General features: G+C 46.2%; 1 protein-coding gene across 2 annotated transcripts in view; it reads right to left on the bottom strand.

Moving 5' to 3' along the window:
* Nucleotides 1-1,619: 1,619 nt before the first annotated feature.
* Nucleotides 1,620-16,106, bottom strand: part of LOC310698757 (UDP-N-acetylglucosamine--peptide N-acetylglucosaminyltransferase 110 kDa subunit) — a 77,918-nt gene continuing 63,431 nt past the window's right edge. For both annotated transcript variants that reach the window (XM_083486302.1, XM_083486301.1), the window contains exons 19-22: nt 9,378-9,530; nt 5,446-5,698; nt 4,634-4,757; nt 1,620-3,642 (exon numbers count right to left, since the gene is read on the bottom strand). In XM_083486302.1, the coding sequence (XP_083342428.1) occupies nt 3,468-3,642; nt 4,634-4,757; nt 5,446-5,698; nt 9,378-9,530 (705 nt within the window). In that variant the 3' untranslated portion in view covers nt 1,620-3,467. The remainder of the gene's footprint in view (nt 3,643-4,633; nt 4,758-5,445; nt 5,699-9,377; nt 9,531-16,106) is intronic.

The raw sequence follows: 16,106 nt of genomic DNA, 5'->3' as shown, positions 1-16,106 counted from the left end.
TGCTGCTGCCCTGAGCAGACAACACAGACATCACTGGCCCACTTCAGAGCTTCTTTCTCTAGCCCTGGCTACTGCCTGGGAGAGGAAGCAGCACCTGGTGAGACCTCTGCAGCACACGCCACTAACCCGGCCAATGACCTTCTGGGGTGGGGCACGTGGGAGAGATCAACAAACAGAACAGTTTGGCCCTGAGGGGGTGTAAAATAAACACAGCTTAAAACAAGTGTCAAGGGAGGGGGCGGGGAGAATATGTTTAAGTTGAAGAATGACAATGGGTAGATCACTGCCATTTTTTGATACTGAGTAGTAGATCACAACCTATTTGAAGTTGGACTAGTTTTCTATCTTGTAGTAACCTCCTTTCCAACTATGCTGAGAAAGAATGTCCCCAACCCCCCCCCCATATTCTTTTAATTCTTCATGGATGCTGCTAAATATTTTTTTAAAAAAAACTTTTTCGCATCCCCATGTGTGTGATTTCCTTTCCCGTTCTTCCAGCTGATGTGATTGCATATAGCAGGGGTCAGCAAACTTTTTCAGCAGGGGGGCAAGTCCACTGTCCCTTGGACCTTGTGGGGGGCCGGACTAGATTTTTTTTGGGGGAAATAATGAACGAATTCCTATGCCCCACAAAAAACAGCATAAACCTGGTGAACTTTTAATTCCTTACCCCAACAGTTATGCGTAGTGGTTTCCCATTTAATTTGGTTTTGATTTCCAATGTGAGTCAAACTGTATTTTAAACTAATCATTTGATATTATGTTTTTTAAAATAATCATTTGATATTGTGTTTTTAATGTATTATATATTTGAGCCCAGTCTTGGCTGGGGTATAACATTAATTAATTCCTCCTCCTCCTCCTCCTCCTTCACATTAATTAATTTCTTCTTCTTCTCCTCCTCTTCTCTGCGAGCCTGGATCAGCTCCTACAAATATTGCAAAAATAGCACCCCGCACCATTCTGCTGTTATGAGAATTATAAGGTCTAAGACATGGGTAGGCAAACTAAGGCCTGGGGGCTGGATCTGGCCCAATCGCTTTCTCAATCCAGCCCGCGGATGGTCCGGGAATCAGCGTGTTTTGACACAAGTAGAATGTGTCCTTTTATTTAAAATGCATCTCTGGGTGATTTGTGGGGCATAGGAATTTGTTCATCGTCATCATCATTATTATTATTTCAAAATATAGTATGGCCCCCCACAAGGTCTGAGGGACAGTGGACCAGCCCCCCGTCCACCCTAACCCTTTAAAAAAAATAAAGCACCTATAATAGTAATATCTCAAGGTAGCCCTGTTTAGGAAAGTTTTTAATGACTGGCGTTTTAATGTATTTTTAATCTTTGTTGGAAACCACCCAGAGTGGCTGGAGAATAAGTAGTAACAACAACAACAACAACAACAACATATTATTATTATTCGGTAGGGAGTCGCCCAAAGTGGCTGAGGAAACCCAGCCAGATGGGTGGGGTATAAATTATTATTATTATTATTATTAGATTATGATGATTTTTATGGGCTGGTTTTGGGGCACGCTCCTTTGCCAAGCAGCCTCTCGTTTTGAAGAATGAATCCAATAACCGCACTAATAAGGAAACTCGAAAAAACAAACGCTCCAAGTCAGTGATTTTCATTTTTATTTGTCCGACACTTATCTGGAAATAGAAGCCGTTACAGTGAGCAAGCAGAAAGAAACACAACGGGAGGAAAGACCCCTTCTTCCCTCGCCTTTTTAAAAACTACACACAGTGGTTAACCTTTTCAGGACATCTTCTTCTGGCGAAAAGCAAAAGCTCAACTCCCTAATCTCCGGACTGAAAGCGAAAGCTCAACTCCCTAGTTTACTCCCAAGTAGATGTGTAGCCTTTCTCCACCGGCGGCAAAATTCAGAATTCTTCGCCATGAAAGAAATCGCCGGGCACGGGGGCAACTAAATGCTTCTCTTCAATATTATTATCTATATCTAGAGAATCGATATAACCCAGCCCATAATAAGCACAAATGAAGGGAACTGGCGCTGCAAAGATTGAAGATTTAACCTCAGGGCCCGGGACAAATGCTTCTTGCTGATATTATCTATATAAAGATCATCGATACAATCCAGCCCATATTAAGCCCAAACGAAGGCAACTGGCGCTGCAAAGATTTAAGGGTTGACCCCAGGGCTCGGGCGACTAAATGCTTCTTGCTGATATCTATATATGAATAATTGATATAATCCAGCCCATATTAAGCCCAAACAAAGGGAACTGCAAAGGTTTAAGCACAGCTCAGGGCGCCGTACCTGAGGACCAAATTCGGAATACAACGAAAGGCGCGTGAGGCCGGCCACAGATATAAATTATTGGCACGGATCCATGTGCAGCACCACTGCGAGCACAGAAAATGCACCACTCTTAATCTTTTCGGCGTTGGGCAGGGAAGCAATTTGGAAAACAACCCATCAAGCTTTGCCCTCCAATCAATCATTTTATGGGCTAAAAGCTGGTCAGCGATACTTTGGATGTGAAAAAGGAGGTTTGCGCTCGACCGTGATATTTCCAAAAAGCTTGCCGAAGTGGAGGCGGAAACCCATACTTACCTGGAAGAGCTGCATTTGACAAAGTCAAAGCGCCGTCGGCCCAGCACATAATTGTTCCATCAACTGAGAAGCGCACGTCCGAATGCGCCAACCTGGGCAAAAACCAACACTCTTCTATTCAGTTTTCAGCCTTGATGGCGGTGTGCAGGCCTGCGCCTCTGTACATAATTTGATGCCTCCCTGGAAGGATGCGCGGTTTGGCACCGGGTTGCTATCCTCCCCCCCACTTTACGCATTTTTTTGGCGCAGTCAACCCAGTGTGAATTGAAGCTGAAAAAGCCAAAACTTTACGTCTTAAATTGCATTTGCTTTTTCCGTGCAATCGACCCGGCGTGAATTGAAGCTGAAAGAAACAAAACTTTAGGTCTTAAATTGTGCTTGCTTTTTCTGCACAGTCGACCCGGCATAAATTGAAGCAAAAAACAAACAACAGTAGCCCCAGAGAGAAGTCCAAGATTAAGAAAGCGGATGTTGGTTTGAGTGGTTTATAAAACCCGTAAAAGCTGCGGCGCGTTTATCCCTTCCATCAACCTTGGAAGAAGGATGCGGACTTAAAATGCTGTTAAGAGAGAGCCACTGATGGACCAAGAGGAATTCTTAACAACGTTATCATTAAAAGCTCCAGATTTGTGTAGGAAGGGAGGGGGGGGAGAAAAGAGACTTGTTCATGGGAAATCCAAATCAACTGACCATCCGTTCACGCCTCCCCGCGGCAAGAAGATCCAGAAAAGAGGGTTTTTTCAGGGGGTCGGAAATTGCTGGCCTCCCCGTCATGCAAGAACTAGAGTCACCAGTTGCCACCCAAATCACATCCTTGGCTCCTGCTTCCCTCTGCTCCAGAAGGAGGGACATATCCTAAAGGATTTATATTCCGTGGCTCCAGATCTTTAGGCTGATTCCCCAGTCTCGGCGGGCTTGAGGATGTGGTCTGGTTTGTGGCCGGCGGAGAAGTGGTCCCACATCAGGAGGTAGAGCCGCTCCAGTTCCAGGGTGTACTGCTTGGTGTTGAAGAGGGGGCTGGATATCCTCTGCTTCCACACCTTGCCGCGGATCTTCTTCAGGCTACATGAGAAAAACGTTAGTTTATTATTAATTAATTAATTATTAGTAATCCATTTATTAATCAACATTTCATTGATTTTCCTGAAAAGAAAAGGAAAAAACGGGAAATCACAAACAAATTAAACGGTAATTTGGGTGGGGTCAACCTCCCTCCGCTCCCCCCTCAGTTCCATTCTAATACTTATATATTTATTATTGCAAAAAGGAAACATTCCTCCAATTGTCCAAATTAAGAGGACGCCAGCAAGGTGGAACCTTTCTGTAAAACAAGGATTTTACGATTCCCAAAAGGAATCTCCCCTCTTGGTTCCTTTCTAATATACGTGTTCATGCACGTCCATAAAATCTTATATACCGTATTATTTTTCTGTCTATGAGACGCCCCCCATTTTTGCAGCAACAACCAATTGCCAGTCCACCCTCGGCACTATCCACGTACAAAATGCCTGTCTTTAGCACCTGCTCTTTGCAAACTGTTGTTGTTGATGATGATGATAACAATAACAATAATAATAATGAAGTACGCAAAGAGCATGTCTCAATGAGTGCCTGTCTTTAGCAACTGCTCTTTGCAAATGGAAGCGTGGCACTGAAATTGGAAGCGTGGCACTCAAAACGGAGTACGTTTGGCTTCCAGAAAAAGTCCACAAACCAGAACACTTCCTTCTGATTACAGATAGGTAGCCGTGTTGGTCTGCCATAGTCAAAATAAAAAAAATTCCTTCCAGTAGCACCTTAAAGACCAACTAAGTTAGTTCTTGGTATGAGCTTTCGTGTGCATGCACACTTCTTCAGATACACTTCCTTCTGAGTTTGCAGCGTTTAGCTTCTGGGTCGTTTTGAGTGCCAAGGTGTTTGAGCACCAAGGTGCCACTGTATTCTAGGAAGATTTTTCTCCAAAGAAACATGATGCTGAATGCTACCTTCGGGTTTCGTGAGCTGCACAACCAACGCCGCAGCCTCTCCCAACCCCAGTTGCATGTCTACTTACTATTCTGGATCGGTCCCCAGTTTCACGGCGACGTCTTCGTATTCCTGTCGACTCTTCGCGATGAGCTCGGGGCACCCGAGGCAAGAGAGCTGGGAGGCAGCGACGCGTGAGGCGAGGGTTTCCCCTGCAAAATGGAGGGCAGCAGGTCATACAAAGCTCCGTTGCAAGCATGGTCTGTCCTCATCTTGTTGAGCAAACTAAGTGCCAGGGGCTGGATCCAGCCCAATCGCCTTCTTACTCCGGCCCGCGGACATGTGTTTTGACACGAGTAGAATGTGTTCTTTTATTTCAAATGCATCTCTGGATGATTTGTGGGGAATAGGAATTCGTTCATTTCTTTTTTCCAAAATATATTCCGGACCCCCACAAGGTATGAGGGACAGTGGACCAGCCCCCTGCTGAAAAAGTTTGCTGACCCCTGCCCTATCCTCTATCCCTAACTCCTATCTCTAGCCCCTATCCCTATTTCTAACCCCCTAACCCTAAGCCCTATCCCTAATCCCTGCTGACAAAGTTTGCAGACCCCTGTTGTTGAGGAACATCTTCTTGGTGGATTAAGGGAAGGGCCCAAGTAGAAGGGCCCATTGTCCAAACTGGATAACCCAAGTCTTCCTTCCTTCCCACTAGCGTAACCATCTGGCTCACAACCAAGCCCTTGGGATACATAGGCCAACCTCCTGACAACCCCCCAGAACACCCCCCTGGTGGGAATCCCAGGTCCAACTCAAAGCAACGTGTCTCGGCACCCAATACCAGAACAATATGCATAACCATCGTAATCATCACAATATCGACTTGAGCCGCCATCTCACCTGGCATGGTCACCATGGGGGTTCCAGCCCAGAGGACATCCATCCCGGTGGTGTGGCCATTGCAAAGGGGGGTGTCCAGGCAGACGTCGGCCAGCTGCCCCCTCCTCACATGCTCCTCTTTGGGAGCGACTGGAGAGAAGATGATCCGGTTCTGGGGGAGGCCCATGTTCTGCGCATACTGCTGGATGTTTGGTTCCCCCACAGCTGGGAAACGCAGCAGCCACAGGACGCTGTTTGGGACACGTTTCAGAATCTGCAAGTAATAGCAATAACATTAACAATAACAATAATAATTTATTATTTCTACCCCGCTCATCCGGCCGGGTTTCCCCAGCCACTCTGGGTGGCTCCCAACCAAATATTAAACAGAATAAAACATCAAACATTAAAAGCTTCCCTAAAGAGGGATGCCTTCAGATGTCTCCTAAATGTCTGATAGTTTATTTCTTTGACACCTGATGGGAGAGGGAGCCACCACTGAGAAGGCCCTCTGTCTGGTTCCCTGTAACCTCACTTCTCGCAGGGAGGGAACCACCAGAAGGACCTTGGGTGAGGGACCCCGGAGTCCAGGGTGGAGATGCTCCTTCAGGTGGGGTCTTAGCCTGTGTCCCAGACGGAGCTGCCCTGGACACAGAATGGATCTGCGCCTCCATGGACAGAGGTGAGTCCAAAATGACTCCCAGGCTGCGCACCTAGTCCTTCAGGGACAGTTACCCCGTTCAGAACCAGGGAGTCCTCCACACCAGCCTCTCCCCTGTCCCCTAAGAACAGGACTTCTGTCTTGTCAGGATTCAACCTCAATCCGTTAGCCACCATCCATCCTCCAACCGCCTCCAGACACTCACACAGGACCTTCACTGGTTCAGATATGAAGGAGAGGTAGAGCTGGGTATCATCCACATACTGATGGAAACACCCAGCCCCAAATCCCCTGGTGATCTCTCCTGGTGCATTCATATCAATGTTAAAAAGCATGGGGGAAGAGGCACCCCACAAGTGAGAGCCCAGGGGTCTGAATGCTCATTCCCCCCCCCCCCAATTTCTGGATGTAGCCCAGGAGGAAGGAGCAGAACCACTGTATAACAGTGCCCCCAGCTCCCAGCCCCTCTAGATGGTCCAGAAGGATGTTATGGCCGATGGTATCAAAGTCCGCCGAGAGATGCAGCAGAACCAATAAATAATAATAATAAATTATTTATACCCCACCCTCATTGGCCAGGGCCAGGCTCAGGGCGGCTAACACCAAATATAAATTACAATAAAATGTAATAGAAAAAACCCCAATTAATTAAAATAGGGCTTAAAATACAGCCTCATTTTAGTAGAAGCCCATAAATCAAGACTATAAAGGGATGAAACATCAGCTATTCACCCGAGCTAGCTATCCATGCTGGATGGGCCAGCAAAAAAAGCCACGGGAAAATTTATATGCAAAATCCCATACAAGGTGTCAGAGTGAGTCTAAGCCGAAGGCCAGGCGGAACAGCTACGTCTTGCAGGCCCTGCGGAAAGATGTCATATCCCTCTTGTCTCTTGTGACAGAGCGTTCCACCAAGTCGGGGCTAGAGCTGAAAAGGCCCTGGCCCTAGTTGAGACCAATCTAACCACCTTGTGGCTCGGGACCTCCAAAGTGTTGTTATTTGTAGATCTTAAGGTCCTCTGCGGGGCATACCAGGAGAGCCGGTCCTGTAGGTACGAGGGTTCTAGGCCACATAGGACTTTAAAGGTCAAAACCATCACCTTAAACCTGACCCTGTACTCCACCGGGAGCCAGTGCAGTGGCTGAATGTGATCCCATGGCGAGGACCCCATAAGGAGCCTCGCCGCGGCATTCTGCACCTACTGGAGTTTCTGGGTCAGCTTCAAGGGCATAGAGCGAGTTAAAATAATCAAGCCTGGAGGTGACTGTTGCATGGATCACTGTGGCCAGATCAGGGCGAGAAAGGTAAGGAACCAATTCCTTAATACGGCGGAGGTGGAAAAATGCCACCTTTGCTGTGGCTGCAACCTGTGCCTCCATGGAAAGAGAGGCATCGAAGGTTACACCCAAGCTCTTGACAGAAGGCTCTGGCACTAATTGTGCCCCCGCAAGAGATGGGAGTTGGCCCCCCAACCCCATGTTGTCCTGACCCAGCCAGAGGACCTCTGTCTTCGAAGGATTTAACTTCAACTGGCTCCCACGCAGCCACCCAGCCACGGCTTCCAAGCATCTGGTCAGTGTGTCTGGGGCTGAGACAGGATGGCCGTCCATTGACAGATAAAGCTGGGTGTCATCAGCATATTGACGACAACTCAGCCCTAAACTCCGGACAATCTGGGCAAGGGGGCGCATAAAGATATTGAAAAGCATCGGGGAAAGGATTGTGCCCTGCGGCACTCCACACAACAAGGAGTGCCGCAGCGATAACTCCCTTCCTGGATGTTTCATCCAGAAACCTACCAAAATGTTCGGTAACCGCTCTCTCAATTACCTTACCTAGGTACGGAAGATTCGAAACCGGGCGGTAATTGGATAGATCTAAAGGATCTAGAGATGTTTTCTTTAAGAGGAGACACACCATTGTTTCCTTCAACTCCCCTGGGAAAGTCCCTGTGCCAGATTGATGATCTCACCCGGGGGGCTGCACCTCGTCTGGAAATGCTCTAATCAGCCAGGACAGGCACAGGTCAAGGGGGCAAGTGGTGGGCCTTCCAGCTCAGAGGAATCTGTCTACATCAGCAAGGAGAAACACCTTTGTCCCTAGCCCGCTGGAGATCTTTGATCGGTGCAACCAAGGCAATTTCAGTCCCATGATGAGGCCTGAATCCCGATTGGAAAGGATCCAAATGGTCTGCATCCTCCAGGCATGCCTGGAGTTGTTCTGCAACCACCCACTCAATCCCCTTGCCCAAGAATGGAAGATTTGAAACTGGGCGCTAGTTGGCCATATTGGCCAGGTCCAAATATGTTTTTTAAGAAGCGGTTTAATGACTGCCTCTTTTAGTGGCCCTCACAGAGGGAAGCATTTGCCACCCAGTGGATCCCATTGCCTAGCTCTTCCCAGCTCGCTTTTATGAGCCAGGATGGGCAAGGATCAAGGAGACAGGTGGTTGGTTTCACTCGTCCAAGCAAGTGGAACAGATTGGAATTGATTCATACAACCCGACTAGACAGGACTCTTAACTCTCTCCTGCCCCATCCTTGATCCCACAGTGGAGCCTATCCCTTTCTGAATCTGAGTGACTTTATCTGCAAAAAACTTTCCAAAATCATTGCAGGAGATCTTGGGGTCTTTCCCAGGCCCCGGTGGCAAAGGTGGTTCTGTGAAATTGTGAACCACCTGAGTCTCCTCCTGCTGTTTTCTGCAGATGCAATGGGGCGGTGAAGTAAGTCCTCTTCACCGTCACCACTCAGTAGGCTCGACGTTGAGCTCTAAGCCGTGTCTGGTCCGATTCAGAATGAGTTTTCTGCCACCGGCGCTCTAGCCGTCTCAGCGACTGTTACATCAGCCTCAGCTCTGGGGAAAACCATGGGGCTGTCCGGGCTCCATGCAATCAGAGAGGGCGCTTCGGAGCCAGGCAGTTGATAGCCCTGATTAACTCCGCATTCCAGCAGCCCCCCAGGGAATCAGCTGAAAGGCCATCAGCATGGGATAAAGCACCCTCTACCACTCTCTGGAAATCATTTGGATCCATTAGGTGGCAGGGGAGGACCATCCGAATCAGTAGCGCCTCCTTGCAGAGGGGAACCAAACTAGGCGTCTCCAGGAGAACATCCACCACGACCTGAATCAGCTTGGCCAGGGAATCTTGGTGCAGCAGGGAGATCGGTACACCAAAAGGAATCCTGTACTGCCCCTATTGCCCAGCTTCCAGAACATGCACTAAGAGGAGTGGGTCCTCCCAAGTGGGCGCCCAGTGTGACTTCTGATTCGCCGCAGGGAGCTACTCACATTGGCCCACATCTGCAGGGTGGCTGGGTCAATCTTGTAAAGCTGGTTGAAGTTGCAGTAGACGACAGAGTCCTCCGGCAGCCCGTACTGGGAGCGGGTGGTGACTATGATGGTGCGTGGCACCTCCTCACCCGTCGCCGCCTTGTTGTTGATCTGAAAGAGAAGCCAGAAAGGAAAGATCGGAAGGAAGCTCAAGGGGCAGAGCTTTGACTCAACACAATGCAGCGTCAGATCAGAACCCAATCAATAGTCCAGAACATTTATTTATTGACCATATTGGCTGTCTCTCATTGATTTCACTGGGGCAACTTCTGCCTTTGGTGATTGGACATGAACCCAATCAATAGGCAAGAACTTTTATTTATTGTAAATAGAGGACACCATGGTGTCCTATTAGAAACATTAGAAACAACAGCGTGGGGGGGGATAAATATGGGCACTAAATGGGTTACATATAGAGGTGGGGTGGGGTGAATCGGTTACGATTAAATGGGCACAAGAGATGGGACACAATATCCAGATGGAGGAATGAGGAAAACGATGGAAGGATGAGATAAAATTGACAGCATGTGTGGCGGTTAAAGAAAATTATATGAAAAGGATGTCTAGATGGTATTTAGCTCCAGTTAAATTAGCAAAGGAAAGCAAGTGTTGGAAATGCAAAACAATAGAAGGGACATTTTTCAGATGGGGTGGGATTACAAAATTATAAAGAATTATTGGGAAATTGTCTACAATGAAATCAAAAATTTTTTTAAATAACTTTTGTTTAAAAGTTACTATCTTGGCTGTCTCTCATCACAGACCCAGTTCCACAGTTGCTGCTCACAACGCTGGCAGTATTAGCAGCAGATCTCTTTTATGCTTCAGGTGATATTTCATTCTTTTGCCAATCGTGCTGTTTTAAATATGCACTTTATATTAGACTACTTCAGTAATGATATTGTTTTAAGCCTTAAGATTTTTTTAACTTTGCTGCATTAAATGTGTGCAATCTATACTTGACCTCTCTTGAAATGTTTTATCTTGAAATCTTTAAGCTAATATTTTAGATTCATATTAATTATGCTGCTCTGAATAATAATAATAATAATAATAATAATAATAATAATAGCTTAGCTAGTAACTTAGCTTCCCCATAGAGAAAGCGCTTGTGAAGGAGCCTGTGGATAAATATTAACAATAACAGTAACAATAACAATAACAATAATTTATTATTTCTACCACGTCCATCTGGCTGGGTTTCCCCAGCCACTCTGGACGACTCTCAACAGAACATCGAAAACAGAATAAAACATCAAACTTTAAAAACATCAGCTGTCTTTTAAAAGTCAGATAGTTGTTTATTTCCTCAATATCTGATGGGAGGGCATTCCACAGTGTGGGCGCCAGCACCGAGAAGGCCCTCTACCTGGAATACTTTACACCTGACTTTATTCCGTGCTGTTTTATCCTGGAGTGCTTAATTTGATTATTTGCGAATGGTGCTATTTTATGAAGTAAGTCCTTTTTATTTAATTTGCATCCAAGTTGCTATAGATTACAATGAACTCTTAAAAGATTTAAAGCGGGCATGTCCAACTTCCAAGGGACTGAAATCTATTTCCACTATTAAAACAAAACACAACACTGCCCATTGGATCGACCAGAAGTTGTGGAGCTTTTTTTTAGACTCATTTTCTCTTTGTAGAATAACAAGGAGGCTCACAGGTCCTTATAATATTGGGGAAAACAGTTTGTTCTGGTGAGTATTAACCACTTTCCATTTTAACCTGAGGACGGCCATTTGTCCCCTTTTAACTTTATTTGAATTAATTTTGGGGTGCATTTTAATTGATCAATTGCTTCTTTTTATGGACATTGTATTATTGATATGATAGCAGCCACTCTGATCCCGGCTCTGGACGGGGAGGGTGGGGTACAAATAAAAATTCTTCTCCTCCTCCTCTTCCTCCTCCTCATTTTAGGGAGCCAAACTGTTGAGCTTTTTGGGGGGAGCTGAAGCTGTTGCGCTTTTTTATTATCATCATCTTTATTGCGGTCCAACGACCCATAACATGGATTCAGAATAAAATAGATTCATACAGACAACCCCCCAGAGAAGGGAGACCGAAGCGTTATTTGTCTAGTCATGGGTATGTTGATCTTTGATTTGTATGACTACTGAAAGAAACTTTGCCACGGCCACTGTGATATCATTGGACTTGTCGTCCAGAAGGTATCTGATATAGTAGGCTTCAGATTGACCCAGCCGATTTCCAATAGTGGTTTAATCTATAGTTCCCTAGCTTGATCATATTGTCCACAATGCAATAAAATATGCCTCATGCAGTCGACGTCCTGAGAGCGCACACAGATCCTATTTTGATAAGGAATACCTCTCAGTCTGGAGGCAGTGAGAGATTTTACTTTCTTGGGCTCCATGATCACTGCAGATGGTGAAATTAAAAGACACCTGCTCCTTGGGAGAAAAGCAATGACAAACCTAGACAGCATCTTAAAAAGTAGAGACATCACCTTGCCAACAAAGGTCCATATAGTAAAAGCTATGGTTTTCCAAGTAGCAATGTATGGAAGTGAGAGCTGAACCATAAAGAAGGCTGATCGCCAAAGAATGGCTGCTTTTGAATTATGGTGCTGGAGGAGAGTGTTGAGAGTCCCATGGACTGCAAGAAGATCAAACCTATCCATTCTGAAGGAAATCAGCCCTGAGTGCTCACTGGAAGGACAGATCCTGAAGCCGAGGCTCCAAGACTTTGGCCACCTCATGAGAAGACTCCCTGGAAAAGACCCTGATGTTGGGAAAGATGGAGGGCACAAGGAGAAGGGGATGACAGAGGACAAGATGGTTGGATAGTGTTCTCGAAGCTACCAGCATGAGTTGGACCAAACTGTGGGAGGCAGTGGAAGACAGAAGTGCCTGGCGTGCTCTGGTCCATGGGGTCACGAAGGGTCGGACACGACTAAACAACAACAACAACACCTCTCAGTCTGGCGCTTAACACTTCTGATGGGAATACATTTAATCTGGCTTTGGTGAAAAGACGCCGGTATGTTGGTACAGACAAATTTCTAAGACATGCAGGTGTCTGAAACTCGAACCCATAGTGAATTCCTACTTCTAATGGGCCGCAGATAACATGAGATTGCGATCGGAGAGGCTTTGCCCAGAGGCTTTGCCTCAGAGATTCAAAGGCAGTATCATAGCCCAGATGGTACAGGAGAGAAGGTGGCATACCAAGCCAAGTGGCTTTTCTAACCATCATTTTCATCTATGAGCTGGCAAACTCCTCGTTGTTTAGGTATGGAAGCCCTTCCCTAGGCCAAAGACACAGATCTTGAGCTAGTATCTCAGGCCAGCCCACCATGCTTTAGTTGATAGAGGAAATTCACCGGTTTTGAAAAATAGTATTGCATTTGGAACACAATTTGGACCGGAGAAACTTTGCCTGGAAGCCATTGAACCTGGAGAATGAGCCATTGAACCAGGCGTTTGAGGCGTAGAGGAGTTGAGAGACAGATTTTGCATTAAATACCTTAATGGCTGATGGAACATAATGGTCTCCCCTTGTATAAAAGAATTGAAGTATAGCCAGTTTGCTTACCTCTGCCTTTTGATAGGCGGTCTGCCAATGATTTTTCCAGGACTTGGAATAATGGAACAGAAGCCCTAGGTACCGGAAGAATTTGGTCTGCTCTAGTTTGTGACCGTCCAGTACCCATTTACTCAGGGAGAATCTCTTCTCAAACACCAGGACTTTAGATTTTTCATAACTGATGGATAACCCATTACCAGAGCAGTAGTCTCAGAATTTCCTTAGTTGATAGTTCAGGCCAGGTCTGGTTCGGGAGAGGATGGCCACGTCATCCGCATACAGCAAGAGAGGGGTCTTTCTCGTCCCTATTTTTGGAACATGGCCATCAGGGTCCATTAAGCTTGCTTCTAAGTCATTCAGAAACGAACTGAACAAAGTAGGGGCCAAAATGCATCCCTGTCTCACTCCCCTGGCCATCTCAATACAGTCTGAGAGCTGGCCCTGCAACCCACACCTAACCTGCAAATTGCTTCCACAGTGCAGGGCTTTAGTGAGGTATAGGAGACGCTTATCCTTCAGTGCTAGATGCAATTTGGCCCATAGTTGGAATCTGGGGATGGAGTCAAAAGGCAGATTTCAGGTCCATAAAGGCCACAAAGTGTTTTCCCTGTCGAGGTCTGGTGTACTTCTCGGCTAGGAGGGACAGCATTAGACAGTGGTCTGATGTTGAGTGGTTCTTGCAGAAAGCTGCCTGAGCTTCAGATAGTATGTTATAGTCATTTAGAAAAGTTGTCAGTTTATTACAGAGAAAACGGGCATACAGCTTTCCTATTATTGAAAGCAGACTGATTGGCCTATAATTAGAAGGCACGTTTGGCTGTCCTCTCTTAAAGATTGGGGCTACTATTGTATGTTTCCAACTAGACGGTACTTTGCCAGAGTTATTTACTATAATAAAAAGTGCCTCCAGGAGAGGAGCCCACCAGTGCTGATTTGGTATGATCAATTCAGCTGGGATAAAGTCATTTCCCGGGGCCTTACCACTCTTCAGGTTCCCAATTAATGTATAGACTTCTTCCACTGTAACTGGGCTCCATTGTGGGAGCAGTGACAGTTCTGCCGAATCTTCATCATAAAAACTGGCGGGGAGATTTGAATTTCCTGTGAATATATTTCTAAAACGAGTGAGTGGGGAAGGGAAGAGGTCTGGTCTGACTTCCCTGCCGTGAAGCCCCCCCCCCCCCCCGTCACTGGAAAGGAAAAAACTCAAGGTGGGTGATCGGAAGCACCGGAAAAAGGGCTGAAGCAAGTCCTCTTCGAGTCCCGTCTGAGTCCCGTCTGAGTTCCGTCTGTGTGAGTAAGACCGTCTTCAGCAAAACAGGCTGATAAAGAGGCTCGGCTTGGAAAATAATTACCATCCTTCACCTTATATCAATTAACCCCCAGCTTCTATCAGCTTTTATCAGTAAAAGGACACCGGGAGCTGACGGAAGAGCTCCCAAACCTTCCTCCCTTCCAGCTCCACCAAAGAAACATACTGAAAATCAGTGCTCGCTGATGAGCTAAGCAGGAGCTAAGCAGGAGAAAGCCGCAGATACACCCCTATTCATCCATTGGCCCTGCAAATTAGGCAGAAACATTGGGGGACAACTGGCTTTCTAATAGGAAGACAACTACCCAACATGGTCCTCACCAGAAAGATACCTTTCATTGCCTACCGACAGCCACCCAATCTTAAACAACTCCTAACCCACAATAATACTACAACCAGACTTAACACCGACACTGGCACCAGAGCCTGTAATAAACCCAGCTGCCAACTTTGCTGCCACATACACCCGGACAACACCATTACTGGCCCCAACAACATCACACATACCATCTCGGGACTATTTAATTGCTCATCGTCTAACATTGTGTATGCCATCAAATGCCAACAGTGTCCTTCAGCTCTCTATATTGGACAAACAGGCCAAACCTTACGCCAAAGAATAAACGGACATAAATCTGACATCAAGAATCACAAAACAGAGAAACCAGTAGGAGAACACTTCAATCTCCCAGGACATTCTATACAAGATCTCAAAGTAGCTGTTTTACTACAAAGGAATTTCAGAAACAGACTGGAAAGAGAAGCTGCTGAATTACAACTCATTACCAAACTTAAAACCATGGAGAGACCTGGTTTGAACAAAGACATTGGATTCTTATCTCATTATACATGACTAAGCCATTTCTCACCTTCTCACCCCTTGCCTTTTCCTGTAAGACCTATTGCAGTCGTTAAGAGTCGTCAACAGGCTCATCTCAGCTATCTGCCAATCACCCATTCCCACCACCCTTCTGAGTAATACCCCTCCCCACCTTCTCACTATATAGAAGGATCTGGAAACTTCTGTTTCAGTGTATCTGAAGAAGTGTGCATGCACACGAAAGCTCATACCAAGAACTAACTTAGTTGGTCTTTAAGGTGCTACTGGAAGTAATTTTTTTATTTTGAAGAGAGTAAAGGAAACGATGGAATTTATGCCATGTACTCTCAATCTGTGCTTGTACTTTGTATGGTGGAATGCAAGCTGAGACGATACTCTTGGACTCATAGTGCAAGGTGATCCCCTGCGCCAGGCGCTTGAGAACTGAACACTCAGTAACCTATGACATCAAGGAAGTGGAGACCAGAGTTACTAGCCCCCTCCCCTCCCCCCGGCTTCCCCTTTCGTGCAGTTTAGAGGCCTTAATTTCATAGGCAAAGTAACCATCAAGGACTATGTTGTCAGTTGCCCAGGTTTCCTGCAACGTTATCACATCAAAACACGTTATGTATTCACAAAATGTCTCGTCCCCTAGTTTGTTGGCCCAACCCGCTATTTTCCACGAGAAAATATTGCGGCTGCTCAATCCGTCATTGGCTTGGCTTCATTGTGGGGGACAAATTTTGATCAGCTCTCCCTCTGTCTCCGTAATAACGCAACCATTCTTAGGATGTAAAAGTTGTTGTTCCTGGGGTTGAGTTACAGAATTGTCCATGTTTTCAGCAGTCAGCTTTTTTTAGGGGGCCCAAGCTGCTGAGATTTTTTTTAAGGGGCTGAAGCTGTTGGGCTTTTTTTAGGGGGCCAAGCTGAAGCTGTTGAGCTTGTTTTGGGGGGCCAAATCTCCCAGGACTCTCTCAGAAGGTCAAGCTTGCTTTTTGGAA

Source organism: Podarcis liolepis (assembly GCF_965112155.1).
Source record: "Podarcis liolepis genome assembly, chromosome: Z".
NCBI classification, from domain to species: Eukaryota; Metazoa; Chordata; class Lepidosauria; order Squamata; family Lacertidae; genus Podarcis; species Podarcis liolepis.
Note: the sequence above shows the minus strand (reverse complement) of the source record. Positions and strands in the feature narration are given on the sequence as shown.